General features: G+C 39.0%; 1 protein-coding gene across 1 annotated transcript in view; it reads right to left on the reverse strand.

The window, feature by feature from the left end:
- Positions 1-25,303, reverse strand: part of MAN1A1 (mannosidase alpha class 1A member 1) — a 139,510-nt gene that overhangs the window by 21,879 nt on the left and 92,328 nt on the right. Inside the window, exons 6-8 of the mRNA XM_056486650.1 lie at positions 8,643-8,766; positions 6,332-6,425; positions 368-483 (exon numbers count right to left, since the gene is read on the reverse strand). Coding sequence (XP_056342625.1) covers positions 368-483; positions 6,332-6,425; positions 8,643-8,766 — 334 coding nt within the window. The remainder of the gene's footprint in view (positions 1-367; positions 484-6,331; positions 6,426-8,642; positions 8,767-25,303) is intronic.

A 25,303-nucleotide genomic window follows, 5' to 3' on the forward strand; every position in this document is an offset into this window, starting at 1 on the left:
TTCTGAATATAAAGGAGAAGGCCAAGACTAATACATATCTAGAGAAGACTTGGAAAAAAGAGTTGAATGTCTATTTGAGAGCATTTTTGTTGCTTATTTTACACTTTTCTCCTCCAGAGACAATTGACTATGTTGCAGTAAAAGAAAAAAATAGTTATACTTCAAAATTCTCCCCTTTCCCACAGTATCTGTATTCCTCTAGCACTTTTATTTGAAGAAGTCTTTTTTAAAACAGAAACTAATTCTTTAAAAAAATACTCTGTGGTAGCAAATACATAAATCTCTCATATTGTCCTCAGAGCCTGTCTCTTTAGGACTATTATAGATTAGATTATTATGGAAAGGAAGATTTAAATGTCTTATTTACCTGAACAGCATCATAATACATTTTCTTGGCGTCTTCATCTGTCTTGTCTGACATCAGCCATGCCTTGAGCAGATATTCATAAAAACTATCCCCAAGCCCTCCAATGGAGACATGATCTTAATAGGGAAGAAAGAGATTGAACAGCAATTTCATCTTCAGCCAGGACAATAAAATACAATTACAGTTTGAATCAGTGTATTTAATGATCTATTTCTACAACATCTTTAATAAACATAAGCCTGGAACCTCAGGAAAAACTTTACAGGTATATACAGAGAATTATTTCTTTTATTGTTATATTTTTAATCTAGCTAAAATGCTATACTTATTTAATATCCATAATGTGCCGCAGGAGATCATGGCAAAGAAAAACAATTTATATGTGTCCATTCTAATTCATGAAGTCTATTCCAGAAAAAACTGTGTCAAACTAATCTTTTTTTTTATTCTAAAAAGGTAAAAATGTAGAAAGTGCTCTCTGATTTGATAAAGGTTTTCCCTTAATGTGCAGGCATTGCTCTTTTAGTCACTAACTTTCCATTTAAGTCACTTCATAAAAAAGGCTTTTAGCTCCTTATTGCAGAGTTGAATTTCAGGTTATTTAGTGGTATTTCAAAATGCTGAGCCATATGTTTCAAAATAATACCACATTTTTGAACATTCGACTGCTCTCAGAACTCAGCAGTGGTTTGGAAGGTAAAAAAAGGACTTTACCACATTTACAGTTGCTGTATTCTGCCCTGTGCTTACTATGTGAAACAATCTGGTACTACAGATGCTATGATTACTCAATTGCACAATTGAGAACAAGACTCTGGAAACACCAACACCAGACAAGCCAGACATTCAACATCAGTTGCACCAGTGATGGGAAATTCAGTGATGCTCTCAGCTGCTTGTACAAGATTGCACCCACTTACTGTCTGGGAACCTAAAAGATTCTTGGCAAAATTTTGATGGGTTATCATGACTTCAGCCTAGATCCCCTAAATACATGAAATACTACAATTATATATGCATGTAAAGTGTTTTTCTAAGCTCCATTAAGTTAAGAAGAGTAGCTAGAGGTTTGCTTTTGAAACTTGTTGCTGCCTGGTAAAATTAAATGATTTGGCATTTATCAAGTCTTCAGTGAAAAATTTCCAAGTGCTTTACCAGGACTACTCATCTATAACTGTCAATTTCACAGTAAAGGAGGGATCTGCTAATTCCACTCAAGAAATCCAGGATGGAGATGCCATTACACAGATCACACAGCAAGTCCCTGAGTCATACCACAAAATTCTGGCCATGAGAAGACAAATAAAAAACCCTGCATGGGATGATCCAGACTCATCAAGTGAGATGCAGAAGGGTTAGTGATACTGAGCTCACACTTCCTGACACCTAACTCTGATCTTAGCTTCAAAGTTATGCCTCCTGTTGGTAGCATGCAAAGGAACAGAGAGAATTTATTTTTATACTCCTTTGCATCTTCTCTCCATGGAAAGCCTCCTTTCACCTTCCAGACAGGTTGCAAAGACATGCAAATGTAGAAGATAGATACTTGTCTATTCAAACTATATCAACAGTGTCCTTTTCCTCCACTACCCTGTGACATGCAAAAACATTTTAGTTTTCTGAATGTATCCTGTCCTTTGCCTACCAAATATATTGTACCATCAAATCTGGATTTGAAATGTTTTTTTTTTTTTTCCCCTCTCCAACCTCTTTTGAATGAGATATACTGAAATTCTGGAAAGACTACACCATTTTAAAAATTAAATGTTCATGATCCAAAAGGAGAAGAGGTTTCTTAAAACAATGGGAACATTCCCTGTGATCAAAAGCTGATCTTTGAACAGCAGCATTTAAATGACCTTTACAGTTTCCTAAATAAATTACCATAGAAACCTCTGACATTTGCAAACTAAATAGCACAAGCAGAGTTTCATCAATAATAAGCCCTGTTATTATATACATTATTGCAGTAGACAAATCCAATTGACGCATGCTGCAGCAAATCACTGTCAGTTTACTGTCAAAATAACAAGGGCTAAATGAATTTGCAGGAACAATGGCAGAGGTCCATCAGTGGCCTTCACAGCAACAGCACTGCTAGTGCAGAAACATTCTGAAACCACTGCTCCCTCTCCACTTTATGTTTAAGAGAAAATATTTCTGTCTTGTACCAATTAAGGGTCTTGGTTGTTTGCTTTTTCCCTTCTGTTGTAATCAGCTGAAAACAGCCTAGAAAAGCAATCTCAAATAACATATTTTTCAAGTCTCACATTCTGATCCTCTCTGTGGGGAAAAAATTAGTTAATCAGTGTTGGTGAGTGGAGGTGACTGATATGAAAGAGATGTAACAAGATGGAACTTGTCTTTGCTGCTTCAGCATGCCAGGGACAGACCTGCATCAACATCTGTGCCCATCATTCACAGGCACAGCAAGCTATTTATTTGTCAACACTATTGATTGCTATTGGAAAACAAAGCTTATGTATGCTACAAATTTTTCTGTGCACACCAATAAAAACTGGCATTTTGTGTGAATGAGGAGTGCTTAAGATGCATTTATATTAAAAATATGGAAATAACAAAGGCCATAAGTATTTTGACTGCTTTAAAATATGTAAGGCAGAGCCACTAACTGCCTCAGCCACTAGAAATGTCTGATCTCATGAAGCATCAAAAAGCTGCTTCTGTGGCTGACAGAAGCCAAGAAAGGAGTTAACTGGATCTGCCTCACAGGTGCTGAGAGTGTCTCTAATTAAATCCAGTACCTGCAGCTGTAGGAGCCACACTTCCAGGGGAGATTTTTATGCCTTGCAAAGCTGTGCTGAGCCAACATGTGATACATTTGGGCACACCTCTCAGATCTGTAAAGGGATGTCAGGGTTTACACCAACATGCAGTCTGTGGTCATGCATGCTGAGCTGCCACTGGCCTTGTGGCACAGTGACCTGCAGGAAGCCTCACAGCATGGCAGACTAAGAAATGACAGGTGCACTTCTAGTAAGGGGAAATGGCATGGGCCTTGATGGGAAAATACAGCTGAGCAGCACAACCTTCTTGGACACCATTTTAACTCAGAGTGACACAAAGCTTTCAAAAATAGATTTTAACAAATAAAATTACAGAATGGGTCAGGTTAGAAGGGACCCCCTAATGGATCATCTGGTCCAACCTCCCTGCGCCAGCAGAGTTATCCCAGAGCACATGGCACAGGATTGTGTCCAGATAGTTCTTGAATATCTCCAGTGGAGGATAGTCCATAACCTCTCCCAGGCAGAGGCAATTTGTTCCAGTGCTCTGCCACCTGCACAGAATAGTTCTTATTCAGGTAGAATTTTCTGTGAATCAGTTTCTTCCTGTTGCCTCTTTTTCTATTGTTTGGCAACCTGGAGAAGAGCCTGGTGCATTCTCTGACATCCTCTCTTCAGATACTTAAGAGACATTGATAAGGCTCCCTCTCAGTTGCCTTTTCTCAATGCTGACCCAGCCCAGCTCTCTCAGCCTTTCCTCAAAGGAGAGATGCTCCAGACCCCAATCATCCTTGTCACCATCTGATAGACCTGCTCCATCTCATAGACCTGCCTCTTGTGCTCAGGAGCCCAGAACCCCAGAACTGGACACAGCACTTCAGCTGTAGCCTCAACAGGGCTTAATAAAGAGGCAGCATCACCTCACTAGACCTGCTGGGACTGCTCTTCCTAACACAGCCCATTGTGTTAGGAATGCCATGTTAGATGCCATTGGCCTTCTTGGCCAAAAGGGTTCATGGCCACCTTGCTGTCCACTGGGATCGCCAGGTCCTTCTCTGCAGAGCTGCTTTCAGCAGGCTGGCCTCCTGCATGTACAGGAGCCTGAGGTTATTAGGACCTTGCATCTGTCTTTGTTGAGTTTCAGACAGTTCCTCTCTGCCCATCTCTCCAGCCTGTTGAGGTCCTGCTGAAGGGCTGCACAGCATTCACTCATCCATTCCAGGTTTGTGTCTTCAGAGAACTTGCATCTCCCCTTCATCCAAGAAATTGATGGATAAGTTAAACAATACTGGGCCCAGAATTGACCCCTGGGGGCACCACCAGTGACAGGCTTCCAACCAGACCCTGTGCCACTGACTATGACCCTCTGGGATCAGCTGTTCAGCCAGTTCTCAATCCACCTCACTGTCCACTCATCCAGGACACACTTCCTTGGTTTGCCTATGAGAATGTTGGGGCAGCGTCAAAAGCTTTGCTAAACTTGAGGTGCACAATATCCACTGCTCTCCCCTCATGCACCCAGGCAGCTGCCACATCACAGAAGGCAATCAGGTTGGTCAAGCAGGATTTACCTTTAGTAAATGAGTGCTGACTACTCCTGATCAACTTATTGTCATCCATATGAATAGAGATGGCCTCTAAAATGAGGGTCTCCAGCACCTTTCCCGGGATTGAGGTGAGGCTGATGGGTCAGTAGTTCCCTGGGTCATCCTCCTTGCCCTTTTTGAAGATTGGGGTGATGTTTTGTTTTTTCCAATCCTCAGGCACCTCATCTGAACTCCACAACCTTTCACAGATGATTGTGAGCAGCTTCACTACGGTGCCTGTGAGTTCTCTCAGCATTCATGGATGCATCCCATCAGGTCCCATGGACTTGTGGATATAAAGTTTGCCTAGATGTTCTCTAACCCAATTCTTTTTGACCAAGGGAAAGCCTTCCATCATTCCCTTACCCTGGGTGACCCCTCCAACCTTTGTGCACTTTCTCCTTTCCCCAGTCCTCAGATTCCAGGACCTCATAACTATTGTATGAGGACAACTGGGAAAATGAGGTGTATTGGGAGGGAGTTCTTCTGCCAGCCTGAGCAGAAACCTGTTTCTGCTCCCCTCTGTCTTTAATGTCCCCTACTTCAGCCTGCTGGAGAGTGGGTAGGGCATTCACTGCTTGTCATGAAGTGGGTGATGGGTGCATTTGTCTGAGGCATGGTAGAGAGCACCCACTTGTCTTTGCCTTTGTGAAAATTATCTATTCAAACTGTGTTCAGTCCCATAAGGATTCCAGAACCTCACTTCCCCCTTAGCTACATCCTTAAAAACTCTTATATTAACAAACCTCTCCAGTCCTTTCCCTCTGTTGTGTTGTCCAACCAGCTCACACACTGATAATCTACATGTCCAGCTAATCCAGACCAGCATATCTTGCTTGTTTTGATTCAATAATATAAGGAAGAAAAAGAAGGAAGACACTGAGTTGTATGAATAGGATGGTGGCAGACTGAACCTAAGCAGGAAAAGTGAAAAAAGCAGTAAGGTCACTAGAATCATGATCCTGCACACTGTGCAGACTTTCAGCATGTTCTGGAGATCAGAGAAAGCAATGAACAACAAGAAAAGGCTCAGTCATCAGGAAGGGGCTAAGGAATTCAAGTAATTCAAGTATTTTCCTTCTAATTTTGGTATCTTCAGCAATGGTTCCAAGGGGTTTAATGCCATGACACATTTCTGTTCAGTGTGCTTCCTCAGTTGGTGGCATTACATTCCAACAGAAATCACAGCTGGTATTAACTGGAAAGACTTGTCTTATTACTCATTTTTCCTTCAGTGGAGCCACATAACTTTGAAAATGTGGAATTTGATTCAGACAAGCTGATAATGTTTCCTTACACAGCTACTTCAGAGAGCACTTTAGATTTTTGAATAAGAGACTTCTGTAGTCCACAAATTCCTTTCCAAAGTCATACATATTCATACATTCCCCCGCTTCCACAAGTCATACTGAAAGCTCAGAAAAAGCATATTAAAATACAGCAAGATTATTATTTTTATATTTTTAGTATTTTTTACATTCTATAGAATCTCAGATATAAAGCGAGTTTCTATCATTATAAAAGTTTTGTTTTTTTAATATAAAAAACACATAACAGTGACTGAAAGAAGTTAATGACTGGAATGAGAACGCTGATAGACAGATATAGTACCAAAGACTTCAGCTACTTACGTTGGCCCCACTGGCCACTGCTGGGGTTCAGGTAGTTGGGGTAAAGGCCCTCTGGTTTATCCAGTCGATTTAGAACTTTCCGGATATTCATTACCTAGTGGAAGGTACAGAACACTGAGCACTTATCCATTTCCCCCACAAAATACAGGAGTGTAAATATGCCTAAAATAACCCCCCTGACTGTATTCAACACACACACCCAAACACCTCTGTGCAATCATATCACTATTGAAAAAGCTGATATTATCATGCAAACAAGTTCCTGAAAACCTTTGGAGTTTCTGTGTCGATTGCCAGCCATGAAACAACACAACAGGAGCAAGCTCTCAAGTTCAGGACTTGCCATGCAGAGTATTCCCCTTCTCCACAGGATACTGAAATTCACTGAGGCTATTTGCCTTAACTAGGCTCAGCTACATCAGCATTTATATTCCTTGTATACCTAAATCAGGAATGCTATTAAATACTAAGGTTATCACTTGGGGATAGGTGAAGACGGGGAAATGCACTGTAAAGGAGTTTTGCCTGGGAAGGAGAGCACTGCTGGAAGTGACTGAGCTTTATCCAACCAGCTTGGCCAGCAGCAGGGACCCACCAGCACTACTAAGGAGCTCACTACAAATGAGATGCCCGGGGAAACAATTACAGTCCAGATGCTCAGCAGCTGGAGCCACCCAGCAGCACAATCCACTGCAGAGCACATGAAATGAGTTACACTGAATTTTAGGATTCGCAGAAAAAACAAATGTAGCAGCTTGGAAGAATGAGGAACACGAGCTCTGCAGGCTAGAAACTGTAACAAAAAGGTACTGACAGCTTCATTATAAACTCCTGAGTGCCTAGAGACCCAGTGAAGTAGCTACTGAAAAAGAAAAAAATTAACTTGTACCCGGCTCCAGAAGGATTTCTGTTGTGGTATGCAAACTGCCTCCTGCATCTCGACACTACTCATTGCTCAAATGCAGTCTGCAATGAGTCTTAGACCTCAATTAATGAGTTCTTCTATGAATACATCCATGCAAAGCTTATTCCAGTGTTTCTTCTTCTTTATCAAGTGTACCAGCCCTGGAATGGTTTGCCTCTGAGGGCTTTGGAATTGCAATCTCTAAAGGGTTTTAAGAACAGCTTACATAAACAGATTTCCAACATTCTGCAGCTAGAGCATGATTCTACTGTGTAGAAGAACCATAGGCTAGGATTTTTAAGATATGCACTTTCATTGTCCCTTAGTAGAACAGATGTTATGCATTAAATTACCATAAATGCCACAAATTTGTTTCTGGCTATTCCCCAGTGCTGCCACCCCCTACCCATCCACTGCCCCTCCACAGTTCAAATTTAAGAGACATTGTCCTTAAATTTACCCCTAAATACATGAAATTGCTAGGAGTTTCCTTTACAAAATTTATTCAAATTCTGACAATGGTACTGCAGCAAAGCCACTCAGTGCTTACCCAATGATAATTTTAGATTTGACTATTGCTTTTAGACCTACTGCTAAACATTTGGAGTCTCATAAATAATGAGATTATTAAGTTGATAATATCAGCTTTGGGTAACATGGGGCAGCTGCAATAAGAATACAAAATCAAAACAAGTGTATGCTTTAATTAGGAAATAAAAAAAGGATAAATGATAAAGTATATTATAAAAAACAGGACTTGCTGACTATTAGTTTGTCAAAAAGCAAAGCAAAATTGTTCAGGTGGGAATTGAAAGAAGAAGGCATTTTTTCCATAGCTCATGTATATAAAACGTATCCAGAAGACAATGCTATCAAATTTTGGAAAAATTAGTATGCAGAACAACTGTTTCGTCTAAGGATGTGATTTTTTTTCTTTCCCCAAAGACAGTTCAAAGTATAATTCTTAGAGGTCAGTGCAATGGAAGGACTTTCTGACCTCACTGACAGCAGTGATATTATACAGCATTTTGAAGAGTAAACTTGTTGAAATCACCATGGTGCTTTGTTTTTCTAGACATCAGCTACTATCCCAAATATAATGTCAGGTTTTTCTTACACCCCATTAAGTAAGGAACTGAAGAAAGCTGTACAGTCTGATTGCTTAATGTGATACTAATTTAGAAAATAAACAGAAATTAAATGTTTTATGGGGCCATATACAGGAACATACATCAGAGTAATTTTGGAAGAGACTTTTGACTTTTTAATATAAAAACATGCCTAGGTGATTAGGGAAAATGTGACAAATGCTTACAGCTGAGGTAAATCCAAATCTCTCCCCATTCATATTGGTCTCTGAATATGTGATTTATCTTTTACAACCTGATTTTGATGGAGCAGTCTAACCTTTTCAGCAAAGACAGGGTTTCCAGACAGGTGGCTCAAGTGTACAAACTCCAGATGCAAAGTCCCAAATTCTGCCAAAATGCTGCTTCCACCAGATGCCCATGGCCAATTTCGACCGATTCCACTAAGATGAGGGGAAGAGAAAGACAGAAAATAATCATGAGCATCTCTAAGGCAATGCTAATAAAATGTAATAGGCAGTAGCTATACTGTTATCATGAGAAAATAATTAATCTAAAATGTACTTAATATGTATGTAAGGAGCCATGCTTCAGCAGACTGCTATGATTTCACCACAGCATCTTGAATTACTTCAGTCCAGCTCTGCTTAGGCTTTACAGTTGATTCTTGCAATAGCCCAGTCTTTTAACTCACAAACAGCTCCATTACACTTATCACTGTAAGAGTGTTCCATAGCAGCACATCATGTTCAATGACATGACAAAAAAACCACTGAGTATAAGAAAACATTCTCAATTTCACGTTTTCCCATGTACTTAACACAACACTCTCCAATTCCAATTCTAATTTCTACAGTGCAATTGTTTATTAACATATATTAATGCATATATACAGAATAGGCTTCAAGTTAAAAGTATTGCATGGAGCATAAACTTCTTAATACATGAGACTTTAACAGGGTAGGATAAGAACATATTTTCTCTGGGCACTCCTACCAGGATGAGTAACTTCAGCTTTAATTACGACCTTCACACCAAAATTAATCTTAGGATTTGTTATTTATTATTTGAGAATAGAGAAAAGCACATTTATTGCTAAATCCCCACTAGAAACTAATGCTGGTTGAGACTCAGGATGGCAAGTCTACTAAAGTTTCATTACAGAAAGGTGGGGGTTTTTTTCCCTTTGAGATTTCCAGCAGCAATATTCAGAAAAAGACCCCTGAAATTAAAGAAAAACTAGCCAATGTTCCAGAGCATGTAGGTGAATAATGACATATTAGATTGATATGTTATTAGGATGAATGTTACATATAAATACACTTATTAGGTACTGGAATGTCTTCCACATTTCCAAGCCCTAAGCAGCATTAACAGCATATATAAATAAAATTTTAATTTTGCTTTTACACACAAGCAGCCCCTACAGTCATCAAGTAGCAGTTGCACAACCATGAAAATATGATATTCCTGAGTCTTCCTGTGACTCAAAACACCCAAAATCAGCAAAAAACCCAATAAATCATGATGGAAATTCTCAGATACATTAAAATATCAAAAGATCATCTGTAACTGAAGCTTAACCAATACATGGAAATTAAGACTCCATTATGTCAATATACCTTCTAACTATAGTAACATGGTATTTTGAGACTTCTGCCAGACATTTAAAATAAAACCAAGCCTTTAAACTTTCAAAGCTGGGAAAAGGCACAGAGAGCACAAAGGAAAGAGATCTGATGAGGTTCCCCTGGTTGACCATACAGGTGCACGAGGCTGGGACACATGTGAGTCCTCTGATGTAAATAATTGCCCAAAAAGTATTTCTAATCTTCACAGCTGCAGACCAAAATTGATGACACAATGAAATCAGGGTACTGCAAAGATGCACACAATCCCAATTTGATATGGTATTTGTGTGACTGAAACAGAACACAAATTTTAGGGTATACCTCATTTTAAGATCTACCTTACAAATATTAGAGTACTTTTTACAGAGTGAAGAGACCACACCTGGCTTACAAGTTGTCTGCACTTCAATCTACTGAATGGTAATGTAAAAGTATCAGATATTACAGAAAATAGGATCAAGGTGAGTACTGCAGACAGCATGTCTGGAAACCTCTTCTCTGAGGTCTGAAGAAATTACAGACTGGTTAATCACCCAAGAACAGACCCCATCTCTGGTACACTCTATGTCAAGTTCTAACTGCTAACTTCCAGATGAAAACATTTTATCCTGTTTCCAAATCACTCAGATTAAAAGAGATGATGTAAAGTTCACAGAATAAAAAACCAAAAAAAAAACAAAAAAACAAAAAAAAAAACAAAACAAAACAAAACAAAACAAACCCAGAAACCCTCAGAATTTCAGAAAGTTACTATGTTGTGGTACAAATGGAAAAAGTACACATGCTTTTTTCTACCAAGTTTCTCAATCAATCTCAAAGTGAGCTGTTCCTGCAGCAAGGTATCAACCAAAATTGACAGAAAACGTAATAGAGTTCCTACTTGCACTCTACTCCAGTGTCTGCTGATATCAATACAACCTGCCAGTACACTTTGATGTGTGTTTTGTTAACAAGAAAAATTTCCAAACACAGCTGTCAAAAGATTTCATTATGCAGCAGTGTGTTTTGCCATGAGTAGAAGATCCCTCTTGTTTAAGATGATTTGAAAATTATGCAGTTGCATTCTTTACTCTTAATGCAAAAAATAAGTAGATATAAACATCTATGTTACATCTTATGTATTATTTAATGTAGCTTTCATTTTTTTCAGTTGGCTCAGGTGGCTAGGAAAAAAAGGCATCAACACATTTCTGCTAAATCTGCAAAATAACAAGGCTATGTGTTGGTTTAGCCTCAGACTTGAGCTCTGTCATTGAAAAGCTCATTTCAATTAGTGGTAGGACCCAAGATTTGCACTTCAGTCCCTCAACTATTTTTCATGCAACCTTCAGCTATGGATGCCTGGGATTTTTTCATATTATAGAATAGTCTGGGTTGAAAGGAAAGGGACAACAAAAATCACCTGGTTCCAACCCACCTGCCATGGGCAGGGCCACCTTTCACAGGTTGCTCAAAGCCCTGTCCCACCTGGCCTTGAACACTTCATGCCTAATCTCTTTCAGTTTGGAGCCATGCCCTCTTGTCCTATCACTACCTGCCCTTGTCAAAAGTCCCTCTCAGCTCTCTTGCAGACTCCTTTTGGTACTGGAAGGCTGCTGTGGGGTCTCTCCAAACACTTCTTCAGGCTGAACAGCCCAATTCTCTCAGCCTGTCTTCATAGGAGGGGTGCTCCAGCCCTCTGATCATCTTCATAGGATATGTTTCTCCTTTAGGAGCAATGGAACAGGGAAGTTTTCTATATTCCCTCACACTAACTGGAACTGCTTCTGGTTCCATTTAACTCCATCCTTATTTTAAGATGATAGTCCAGTGTGTATTATGCAGACAGTGAGCTCCTGAAGAGAGAGACCAAGAAATACTCAACAAAGCTTTCAGCATATAGAATGTGAGAGATTTCACACTCTGATTGTTTTTGATTGGGAAAGTAGACTTTGACTTTCATTTAACAGTATCTTGGCTTTAAAAAAAAGGGAGGATGAAGAGAGTGCTCTTTCTTCAGACCTGCCCTCTCCACCCTCCAAATCCTAAATATTGTATACTTTTAAACAAAACAGAACTTTGAAAAGAGAGAACAGATGAACAGAGCAAAGTAAATGGAAAAAGATGTCTTTTTCTTCTTTATCAGGAATTATAAACAACAAGTACATTTATAAATTACTTGAGGTGACCTAGAAAATAACATGCAATAAATAAATCTAACAGCTCATTAAATCTTAATAGTTGTGCATAGGAAAGTACTGATTTCTGCCCATGCATGAGATAACATAACCAGTGCTTCCAACTCAGACATTTTTCAAGCTCTTCACCATTACCATTATCAGGGTGAACAAAAACTTCTGCAAAGTTAAAAAAAGAGCAATGCTAAGTACCTATTTACTCTTCAGCCATAAAGTCCATGCTGGATATGGCTTTACTTTTCAGTTATAAAGTTATGCACTGGCTTCCTGAAGTCTTGAGATACAAACCTGAGTTTCTGGTGAAAGGTTTTATTTCTACTACCAAGTTTTATCAAACCTACATAGTGCTGCAAGTTCCTACAAGATTTTTTTCTGGGGGTGGCCATTACTCAAGGTAAGAAACAACAGCAGCAATCGGAACCCAAAGAAGGATCAGGGCATTTGGGGGATTCTCAAAAGGTGGTTTATGACTCTGTGCAAAACTTATGGGAAGATCACTCCTCCCAATCAAAGCAAAATCTGTAAAGCACTGAAAACATTTTTTGCATCTTATTTTTACTCAGTTTAATAGCTTAATGTCACAACTGTTTTGTAAGCTGACAAATGCAGTTTTCAGAAAGAGACAGAGGACAGCAAAGGGGGCCAGGTGTGAAACTTTTTATATTAGTTGCATTCCTTTGTCTTGCTTTTTTTTATAATTTTCTTTGCCACTGAATTTTTCAATATTTCTTATGTTGATACTCAGTACAACCTGTACTAAGTGTCAGTCATGTACTGACACCAGATTTAGAAACAAGACTCCTACTATACACTTCAAGAAAGAAAGAAAGAGGGAAGGAAACTCACTACTCAAACTACTTTGAAGATCCAGACGAGTGCTAAAATAATTTCAGTTTTTAGGACACTATTTTAACCTATCTCAAATCACTGTGTCTAAAACTGTATTTTTTACACTGCATAAAACACACACAAAATTTCTGTAACATATTCTTAGAACTTTAGGACTTATTATAACTTTTATTATGTAAGTAAGACAAATTCAAAGTAAGGATCTGATCAGAGAAGTATAATATTTTGGTTTATAATATTTCTCACTGATTTTATAAATTTTGTTTCTGAACACTGAGTGCCACAGAATCTGAAAGCTGGGGTTTGTAATTCTAGAGTCATTCATTCTTAGGAAATATGAGCCCGATTGACCCGGGCTGCTGGTAACTCAATTCAGAATTTTTCCAGCAGATCATTGTTGGTCCATCTGTATATAAGAACAGAAAGTATGAGATCACTAAGTCTTCTAAAATGTACAGGGTGTACCAAGAGAGGAAATATAAATATTCAAAGGTTGCTTTTTTTAAAATTACTGAAATTCAGTAAAAAGAGTTTAAAAAAATTATACTACATCCCCAAAATGTATAAAGCAGCAGCTAATTTTCAACTGAAAGAAAATGCAAATCCTCAGGGAAACTGCACAAATACTTCAAAGGGTCAAAATACTTATCAAAATTCTTGTCATCAGTGAGCAGAACTGTTTGTCTCCACAGACAACTTGTTTATTATACCCCAAACTCTCCTGGAGGATGCCAGGACAACTCTGCAAGCTGGAGGCAGAGCAAGAAGTCAGAACTTCAACCTTTAATGCAGAATGCACCAGCACAACAGGACAGCCAGTATCTGCAGACTTAGGGCAGTAAAAAGGTGACAGGCTAGAATTAAAAAGACACAGCAGCAATGAGAAGTGTCCAAGTACTGCTGCTCAGAAAGGTTTTAGAATTAAATATGAAAATAATTCCCAGCAGCCCCTTGGGACTTTACTAATGCTGATTTTTATTCTGTAAGAAACTCCCCTGTGATTTTGGGTGAAAATGCAAAATGCTATGACAGAGAAATCCCTGAGAATTCAATCCCATTGAAATTCACCAGAGCTGGAGCATGATGCTGAGGGACCAAGGAGGATCTGCCTGGAAAATACAGCTTGTGACTGGAATTGGTTAGGCTTAATCCTGTTTTAAGAGGATTTCTGCAGGAGCAGAGTGCTGTCCCTGCACACCACCAGCTGTCACTCAGACACCCAGGAGAGAGGAAGGAGGAGGTTGAGAAACAGGCAGAGGGTGCTGCAATGGACACACAAACTTTCCTGCAGCTTTCCCCTCCCAGCACCCCAGGATGCACTCCATGTTTCTCCTTGAGACTCAACCCCCAAGGAGGCATGCCTTGAAAACAGAAGTCATGTAGAATTAATCAGGGATTTTTTGTCAAAGAAAACCACATATCATCCCCCACTTTTTTTCCCCAGAGGAAGCTTGTGGTTCCCAGACAATTTTGAAAGCATAATATGATTGCTTTTCCATGTTTTAGCCTTAAAATTATGACCACATGCCATTTGGCTGCACAGCTGTAATTCAGCAGATGCTCTGTGTGCCAGCTGCAGGTTTGACCATGGGAGAAGGTGGGGCAGGTGAGAGCACTGCAACTCCAGCAAGGGTACTCATAGAAATTAATCTCTTTGGGGCTCCCCTGATAATAAGTACAGGGAGATAACAGAATTAAATCACTTCACAGAGGAGATTAAACTGAAGATGGAGTCTTTCTTGTTACAGAGTAAACCCATGGAGACCAGTCTCCTACAGTTATCCCTTTCCAGGTGCCCAAATCTCAAAATTTCAATTAGCTTCACAGGTACCAGATGGATTTTTTAACTCTCTACAGGCTAATACACATAACAAAAGGGAGGACTGGAGATAAACACTCTGTAATGTTATATTTTAAAATCGTTAATTACATAAAAAGTTGTTTCCTAGCTCACAATTTAGCTTTAATGATTTTTTTAAGAACTAGATGATTTTTAAGGTCTGTTCCAATCTGAACCATTCTACAATTTTATATTTCAATCCAGTTAGAACAGTCTTCAAGGGCACAGTCCATTTTGGCAGAATTGCTCATTATTTAATTAATATCCCTTCCAACTTGACCCATACTGTGATCCCCTAGGAAAGGGAGACAAATGGCAGCCAAAAGGATGATTGTCAGAGGCCATTTTCACAGAGTATTTAATGTTTCATGCATTATTTAGGATTGCCACATCTGAAAATGCTTTCATAAGAATAACTTTTTGGATTGCTCTGAATGGAACCATTTGTCAGTGTGTCACAAAAAAAGAAAGAAGAGTGGCTTCTTCTCTTCCCAGAAACCAATGCTGATCATCAGACACACATTTCTTCCTAATAATTTGCTGAGAGGCTAAATCCAATACCACAGACCATACTGGGGGAGTTAAAAGGATGATCTGCTGTTAATACTTCTTAGAAGAGCTTCCCTTCAAACTCCTGTGCTACATCTTTCTTCTTTTATTTCTGCAGCTAACTAAGAATGCTAATAAATTATGCTGTATGATTTGATTTTTAATTAGAGAATCATATTTTAAAGCAAAATTAAAAACAAACTCAACTATGAAGCACACAGGCAACGCTTGCTTAAAGATTCAATCACTCTATTTGATAAATTAAATGCTAAAAAGAGGTTTTTTTTAAAATTTACTTCTTTATCCCCCATCCCCAAAAGTGCAATGTCTTCACAGGTACTGAAACTAATGATTTATTTGTTAATGCTTCAAAGATATTTAACACATTTTTGTTCTCCCCCTAAGTGGCAAATCATCCTTACCTTGTTTGAGAGTATGAAGAAAGGTGCAGAAATCCCAAATTTGCACACACTACTGGCACTCAACTTTTCCACCCAAATCTTGTGGTGGGAGCTGCCAAGGCAGGGTCAAACTGGGGAATCTGTGACAGGACTAGCACAGTAACTGTGTTATTTCCAGCCCCAGCAGCAAGTGTGAATATCTTCCTATCCAACTTCCAGTAAATGACAGCTAGCTTTTTGCAGGCTTAAGTGGTCCTGGAATCACCCAAGGCATCTAGACTCCTGCTGGAGCTCTGACTTTTCCACAGTATCCCTTCTCTGAGACAGGAAAATGATAATAATCTGGTCAAGCACCTCTCATTCACTGTCTCGACAGCTGGAGACAGCTGAAAAAGAAACTGAAAATCAGCTAGCTAGCCTGCAGGGGAGTTTTTGATGTCTGTTTTATTCCTCTTTGTAAGGAGCACCGTGTAGGCAAATTCTAACAGCTGGTTAGTTTTTCAGACAGAAAATGTATTAACCACTGCCCTTGCCTGACCACTGGCCCAGCTAGGGATGCTGACTTAGTAGGAGCAGGCAGACAGTGAATTAGTACCATCAGCAACCTCAGGAGGAAGACTAACACAAGTGGTTACTCAGTTTTATGGGATGACAGGGAATAAAAAAGATTTCTACATATGTCTACAATGTCAGACAAAATATGAATGTTTTTTACTGCAACAAATGAGATAATGAAGAGGTATAGCCTAGGAGCTATTAGTTTGAGAACATCAATTTTGTCTATTTGCTATCCATATGTAGTGTTCAGCATTAATATATGCTGATCTCCTGGCCACTTCAGTGATGCCAGTCCAGGAGATGCATCCATTAGTACTGGAGACACATGCACGTCATCATCTGTCTGAAAATGAGAGTAGAAATATCAAATTGCTGTGGCTAACTGTTCATCATTTGAGAAACTACCAGCACAGCCTCCAAAAGATGCTAATATCAAACAGGTTTTAAAACAAGATCCCTGCTTTTCTCCATGAAGTTCATCAGGTCCTTCAAAGGCAATGTTTACAGTTACTTTTTCCAAGAAGAAAAGTCACCTCCTCCCAGCATTTTTGCCTTTTATCTTTTTATGGAAGATACCCAGAGACCTCTAAAGCTGCCCTAGAATGGTCGCTGGCTCTTTACTGTACTTTCAGGCAAAAGGGTAAAATGTTCAAATGTTATGCAGTGATCTTTGTCAAGGTGACCACCCAACAGGCAACTTCTCTTGAAACTGGACAGAACAGCAACAGAGACTGAAGAGAACTATGAATGTAAAAGCAGAAAGTGAGCAGGAGGTACATGAAGTACAGGATTTCCAGTAGCAACCTGTGCTGTGGCCTCTGCCAGGACAATTCCCCACCTCCCTGAAGGGTCAGTCAGCGGTGGCAGACACAGGGAAGGCAAGAGAATTCTGTCTGCTCCATGTCCATGTCATTCTACATGAAATCCCACTAAATGTTCTCTGCAGTGAAAGGTATCTGCTCATGATTAAGTTAGAGTATTGATAGCTCCTGGGGAGCACTTACATGAGAGGACACTACAGTGGAAACAGCAGACATGGAGCAGGAGGAGCCAAGACCCAGGTGAAGACCAAAATGCCTGAGAGAACCAAGGTGAAGAGGAAACAATCTCATCTGCCTCTGGAGAGCAGCAGAGAATAAGCAAAGGCCAGTGAAATTGCCTTTGGGAAGACCATGCTTTACTGTATGCATTGAAATCTGACAGCTGCTGAGTATAAAAATAAATCACCTCCTCCAAAGGCTCCAAAAATGACCAGATACCATCGTGTACTTCTTTTGTGGTCTGATACATGGGTTTTGGACATCTGGATCTAGTGATACTGTGTCTACTGAAGCTTAAAATAATCAGAGTACCTTATTTTTACAAAACAGTACATCCAGACTGTTGGGCTGCTTTGTTTACATTGAATTCCTGTAACATTTCTCTGTGGAAAAAGAACGAATTCTTTATGATTTTGCAGGCAGGGTTTGTACAACCCTTTCCTTATGGCTGTCTGCCCCGTGACATTTCTCACATTACTGGTGTTCTAAAGGGGCATCAAAGCCTGTGCAGCTGGGACTCTGTGGAAAACCAAAAGAGCACTAAGCTCACATTTGCATGCCCACATGGAGAAAGGGAGAGACAATTAGTAGTCAGACATTACATGATCTGAAATATCAGTATGACACAGGCCAAGTGTTTAAAGGTAATTTTCAGTGTCACCATCTAAAACTGTACTTGTTACCATAATAATTTCTGTTAAAAGTTATCTGAACACGGCACAGACCTACATGTCTCCCACAACACATTAATGAATAAACGAAACAATTCATGCTTCCTATTACTTTATATACTGAGGTTTAATTAATCAATTCCAAAGGCTAAAAAAGCAAGAGGGAATAGAACACAACGGAGCAATGCCAGAGATAATAAGTACTAGCATGGACTACTTTTAATCAGGTCCCCAAAGAGAAGTGAAAATAACAGGAAATTAAAATAATGAATGGAATTTCACAGTTCTGCCATCCATGTGATAAGTTAAGACAGAATAAAAGAAGGTGGTATTAGAATGAAATTCCCTGCTGTAGCAAGTGGTGTAACTCAGTGCTACCGACTGTCAAAAACCTTACAAAACTAAACCCAAAGAAAAATCATCCTAAGGAAAGCAAGAAAAAATTAACTCCTGCTTCTGAGAAGCAGATTCACTGGGCAGGAAAATAATTAAGAATTTTGGAAGACTATGAGAAACACCATTAATCTCTGTTCTTGTCCTCTCTACCATGCCTTTTAATACAAAAAGACAAACTAACTGTGTAAGTTAGAAGCTTATTTTAGAACTTTGTATTTCACATTAAGATTGCTTGCTGCCTTAAAACCTCTGTAGCCATGGCATTTGGCACTTTTGATATACTTTAGTCAGTACATCCCTCTCTAAGACTCTGCTCCCAGTTCTACATCACTTTTCTAACATTCAGCTTTTAGGTTATCCTTTTTTATTCTCCTGAGGATTAGCTATTAATCACCTTCCACCCTGATTAGTTCATTAACTTCTTCAGTTAGTTTATATCCCACATCAGATTTCCTTTACTAGTAACTGATATTCAAGTTTTACTAAATTGCTGTTTTTGCTATATCAGTGGCATTGTCTGAGTGCAAAGAAATGTTATTAACTTCCTCTGTCTGTAAAATTTGTTATGAGGATGAGTGTTGAGCAGTTTGCATTTGGAGGTGACTCAGTAACATAGAAACAGGTTGGAGATTTGATGCTAAACTCAGAACTTCCATATTTCTTTTTTCCTTCTTCATGTGTTTGTTTGGTGTTTTGTTTTTTTTTTTTTTTTTTTTTGGCTGCTCTGCTCTTTTCTGATTCCACAACCCTCCTCTTTCTCTCCCAGTCAAACTTCTTGCTAAGAGACATTATTTCTTTTACTGCCAGTCACTGGAGGTCAAGTTGTCTCCACACATCCTCAGGTGAAGGCAGTGAGATGTGTTTGTCTGGTGGAGATCCTGCAACAGCAGTCCCCTCCAATTTAGGCTAAGGACACTCACAACCAATCAAGAGTATTAATGTACTGAAACATTGTGAAAACAATGGTTTTTCTATCAGAAGGGCTGTATGAGTTCTTCAAGAAAAGCCACTACTGATCTTCTGGACATGCCAAAATCCCAGTATTTGGTCTTTTCAGTCTGATGAGGAAGCACCAAAGCACAGATGGCAAGTGACAGCTGTATGTAATTTTTCTGCCACTGATTTTCACCTTCCCACTTCCTAGCACTGATTTTTCAATACTCTAAATAATCCTAATCTCAATCATTTAAAATATATCTGTTATCACTCTCGTCTATACATAGACATATTCATAGCTCATATTCATTCCTTATCATTAGACAGTAAATCTAAAAAGTGGATTTAATCTTTTTCTTCTCTGAACTCAATTAGCTTATATTAGCTTCTTGTGTCACAAAAATATTTCATGTGGGTTCTCAGTCATTCAGGTTTAAAAGTCTTTCAAAGCATCTAGTCACATTTATTGTGCTTGGTGCCGCATGTGGTGCCATTAAATGCTCGAAACACGGAATCAGAATCATTACACTAACGGCATGGCACTGTCATTAAAAATAATGGGTTGACAAGCTGCAAAGGTCTGCCTCAAGCCGTGCTGAGCTACCAGTCATTGCAAGGAGCCTGCGTCAAAGGCTTGCTGACTGACACTCAATTATTTCTCCTTCCAATACAGCTGCTGGATCAACAGTGGCTTCAGATACTGGACAGCTTGTCACAGGACTTGCAGCTGTGATATTCATCAGATATTAACATTAACTTAACAAATGCTGTAAATTACACTTGCATATGCAGGTATGTGTATCAATCTAAACATGTACAATACAGAGACACCACTGCTGTTGAGGGAAACCTCTCTTCAGTATCTGCTGTCACAGATGCTGTGACAGCTGTATGAAACTCTACTGAAATGGCATTCTGGTTCACTGAAAGGGACAGCTTCCCTAGATTAAAAAAACCCAAGTAGTCTGTTTCAGACTAGTGTTGTGAAAGACATAATCTGTTTTGACAAATGCTTTAAGAAAAGTATAAATGTCCTCTTCTTCCAGTCTGGTTCAATCTCCCTGTTCCTTTTTGCCCACACATCGCTGTGTCATAAAAATCCATTTGTTCTGGGATCAGATAAACATTTGTTTTGCTCAGTGCCAGTCACTAAGGTCTTGATCCTTACTCACAGCCAATAGAAAGAGTTATGGTCGCTGCAACAGGGACCGATCTAGCATTAAAATCCTGTCATTAAAACTGCTGCAGAGACAGAAAGTTAATAGGAATGCAGGGAATCCCTGCAGCCAGACTGAAACACCAGTATCACTGTATAAATCCTTTCCCTCAACACCATTCAGATTCAGGAACTGAGAGCTGGTTCTTTCTAAAAATCAGTGATACAACGCAAAAAAAGTTTCTTTTCCCAGCAAATTACACATTCGCTTATGCACATTTTTATCCTCCAATGCCGACAAACCACATAAAAATAAAATTGAAGTCAATACTTTAAAGAAGTACTTACATGCAATTTACATCCTTTCCCCCATCTTTATACATTTACAGAAGATAAGTTCATTCAGCAGGCAATTTAACAATAAAGTGCCCCCTCTATTTTTCTCAAATGACATTAGTTTCAGGCATATCACTAGGCTAGAGGAAGTAATATATTGTATTTATCAGATTCTGATTCTGAATGTTCTGCTTTTGCTCCATGTTTAATAAACATTAAATTTTATTTTATTGGCTCACATCTTTGTAAGTGAATCAAGCTCACTGCTGTTTGCATCATCACAGAAAATCAACCAACGGCTAAAATATGATCAAATCCATCAATTAAGGTAACATCAAGAAAATTTTCTACAGTATAGCAGGCAAATGAAAAAACAACTACCCACAAACAAACCAAAAAAATGACACATAATCTAATACACATCTGATTTTCACCTGAGGAAATAATGGTATTCCATATTTCCCGTGATAAGAAAAGATTCTATTATCTGTCATTCAACTTTGTTCTACCTAACCCTGAACTTCATCAGTTATCTTATTATTACTTCAAGTAACAAATGCCTCTACACAGCTGCTGTTCATCTTACAGATGAGCTATTTACAAAAAACCAGTGATGCTGACTATATCAGTTGACAAGGCACAGCACAATACAGTTTAATTCCCACATATATACTAAAAATTCTGATCCAGGACAATCTGAGTACATCATAAAGAAAAGTCAAAGAAGAAAAAAAGGATAAACATTACCTCAAAGTCTCAGGAAAGCCAGATTAGTCAAGACACTCATTTTTAAAGAAAAAATAATTTTGTTCCATAATATTTTTTCAGTATTAAATTACAACAATACCTCACTACAGTAAATATCCTGAAGAAGGAAAGGAGTTTTCTACCCAATTACTTAATAATGCAATAGAGCTGAAAAAGGCTGAAAGACATTTGTTACCTTGGTAGAGCAGAAAATGAGAAGTACCAAACATTTCTTCTAAAAGTACTTAAAATACATAATCACAATCCATGCACTAATACTCATGGCCACATTTAAGATATTCCTTGGAGGATTTTGTAAACCAGGTTATCAGATAGTAAAGGGCCTGGCATCGAATAGTCAAATAAACTTTTCTTAACAGTAATGGGATTTTAATCAATGCAATGAAAATATAATAAAGGATGAAGGGAAATGAGCATGAAGAGATTACTATTTAAAGTAATAGAAAAAAAAAGGCTCAGAAAAAACCCCCACACTTCTGGAACCCTGCTGGAGACAATATGTGTACTTTTTGTTCCTGTACCAGCACACAGTGTTTCACTAATCACCTTGAAAAACCTTTTGCATATTAACTACATATAGAGAGAAAGTACATTGCTATTTTTCTTTTATAAATTATCAATGAGAACAATGATGATACAGTTTTATAAAGCATTTAAGAAAATTGGGTTCCTGTCCCAATTCCAGCAAAACATTTGGTCAAAGGTTTTAAATGTTTTTTATTATCCCTCACTGTTCTTGATGGCTTTAGTGAAAGAATCAGTATTTTAACCTTTTTTTTTTTATTCCTGCCTCTTTTTTCCCCTTTTCTGTTTTCTGGATTCCTGTCATAGGCTGGAATAATATAGCAAATAATATAACATGGTATATCCTGCAAGAATTGTCACATAAGAAGTTCCATATTTGTTTTTCCAGTGTAATGAAGATCATGTCTGGAATGCAGTATGTTCTGGATAGATATGGCATACTGGTTTTTTTGACACTTCTGAAAGATAATGTCAGTCAAAATAAGCACTTTTGGTAATGTTCACAATTTTCTTTTCAGTAACAGAGAGACCTTGAACTCAAAAGCCACCAAAAAAACTTGTCTTTAGGTCTATTATGAGTAACTTCTTGACACATTACATTATGGATTTGGGAATATGAGAGCAACACACTGGCCCAAGAGAAAGTGATTGGAGTAAATAAAAAAACTGAGATTACTCCTCTTTCTCACTCCTGCCTCTTTCAGGAAGGCAGATTTCCAAAGGGTATTTTCAAGGGCCAGCAATCAGAGTCCAAATTTTCTTTGATGCATGGATGAATGCAGGGATAGAATATAGAAGGCCAGGCTCCCTTCTCCTCCTTAAAAGGCAAGAATGAAGAACCACCAATGCTACAGCTGAGGTCTCTGTGGACAGCAACAGGTCTTTTTCTAATCATCTGAAGGAAGTACCTAAGATATGTTTAGTCAATTCATGACCAACTAACAACAAACCAATTTGTCCCACAAACAAAATTTACTCAAAAGTAGGCTTTTGTGAACTTGTACTACTGATGAAAATCTCAGATGCCTGTAAACCTTAACCATACAACAGGCTGAATATTCAAATTACATATTTAAGCCTTCAAAGAAAAGCCCAAAAGCTATTAGCCATTAAAACAATGCTGACAAAGGGAGTTAAGTAAAACTCAATTAATTTACAGAAGGAATTCTGGGTAAAAGACAGAGAAAACATTTCATTTATGGCCTCAGTAGAACACTGTGACATGATGTGAAACAACATTGCTAAAAGACTGGATGTTCTCATGCCTGTTAGAAAGTGTTCATTTGAAAAGAATTAAATTCAAAATGATACATTTTTAAAATCTTTGCTCCAGTAGATTTCATTACCTGGAGAGGTTGCTGCACGACATGAAATAGGCAACCTGAGAGGTCAACCAGAAAGACTGTCAGAGTTGCTGCACCAACCACAGTTTGCTGGGATGTATTTAAAACACATGAGCCTCTCCACAGCTAAAAATTGAATCAAGACATTTACATTAATGGGCCTTTGACAGACTAATACCCAATTTTCTAATACTACACAGAAAGTGCACAACATGAGCACCATTACAAGATATATAGCATATGGATACCATTAAAGCTCAATTATAAGGAATACTTGCTCATTTATTTCTCTAAGCACTACTCCAAGGAATGTAACAGCAGTTTCACAGATGTCAAGTGGAAATAGTAGCCTTTCATTTAATTTGCTGAAAGATTGTTCCTCCTATTAACTAATTTCCTCCTAAAGATGTGTCAGTGTTATAACAATAAAAACGTCATTTTAACACGAAGTTTAAACCAGTGAAGGCAAATTGCTGGAACAAACTACTTAGCTGCCTTGCTAACCTCTTTTTATTTCCTTCTCAATGGGTCTCAAACTAGCCCATCATTGTACAAGTCTCATTTTGTCTTTACCCTCTGCCAGACGGATTCCTACAGCGACAAGCATGTATCCACAGCATTTACTGCTGGGGTTCTATCAGTGCTTGTTTAATATAAAACAACAGACTGTTCTGGTAAGTCTTTTAAATTGATATTCAGTCATACCACATCCTCTAAGCCAGGTCTACTCAGTGAGGTAATGGTGTGCTACAGTGTCAAGGTCTGCTCATCAAAAAGAAGGAAACACAAGGACACCCTGTTTTTTAAGTGGGATTAGAGCAAGAGCACCACATATTTTGGATGTTGGCTAGGTGCATCCACCTAACTTAACACTTAGAAGAGAGTCCACATCTAGCCCATTGGATAAGAAGTCAGGCTGAATGCTTTCCCCAACATAAACACATGTTAGTGAGCTCCTACTCTTAGTCAGTCTGCAGAGCCAGGAGTCAGTCAAGGCAGAACACAATCACCTAAGTGTTGCTCATTGGGTTATTCACTCTTAAGGTTGACTTGCCAGGCATTAAATCTCTAGTCTCTTTACTACTTACTCTCTACTATAATAATTCCAAAATTATACGGCAATATTAGGGAAAAAAAACCCAGCAGAGTGAGCCTACACTGGCATCAAACTGGCCCTGTGATCTTCAACATCTTCATCAATGACTTGGACAGAGATTTGGAAGGGATACTAAGCAAGTTTGCAGAGATACAAAACTGAGAGGAGCTGTTGCCTCCCTTGAGGGGAGGGAGGCTGAGCAGAGGCACCTCAATAAATCAGAGGGCTGGTCAATCACCGACCATACAAAGTTCAAGAAGGCAAAGTGCTGGATTCTGTACCTGGGATTGAGCAACCCTGGGTGTATGGACAGACTGGAGAATGTTGTCCTGGAAAGCAGAGCCATGGAAAGGGGCCTGGGGGTTCTGGTTAGTGGCAAGTTCAACACAAGTCAGCAATGCCCTGGAGCTAGGAGAGTCAAAAGTGTCCTGGGAGCATCAGGCACAGCATCACAGCCAGGCAAGGGAGGGGATTGTCCTGCTCTGCTCTGAGCTGGGGCAGCCTCACCCCCTGTGCTGGGGGAGTTTGGGGTGCCACAATGTAAAATAGACCTTGAGAGTGTTCAAAGGAGAGCAATGAGGATGGTGAATGGCCTTAAGGGGAAGGACATGAGAGGTGGCAGAGGCCACTTGGTCTGTTCAGGCTGGAGAAGAGAACACTGATGGGAGACCTCACCACAGTCTACAGCTTCCTGGAGAGGGGAAGAGG

This window comes from Oenanthe melanoleuca, chromosome 3, assembly GCF_029582105.1.
Source record: "Oenanthe melanoleuca isolate GR-GAL-2019-014 chromosome 3, OMel1.0, whole genome shotgun sequence".
Lineage (NCBI taxonomy): Eukaryota > Metazoa > Chordata > Aves > Passeriformes > Muscicapidae > Oenanthe > Oenanthe melanoleuca.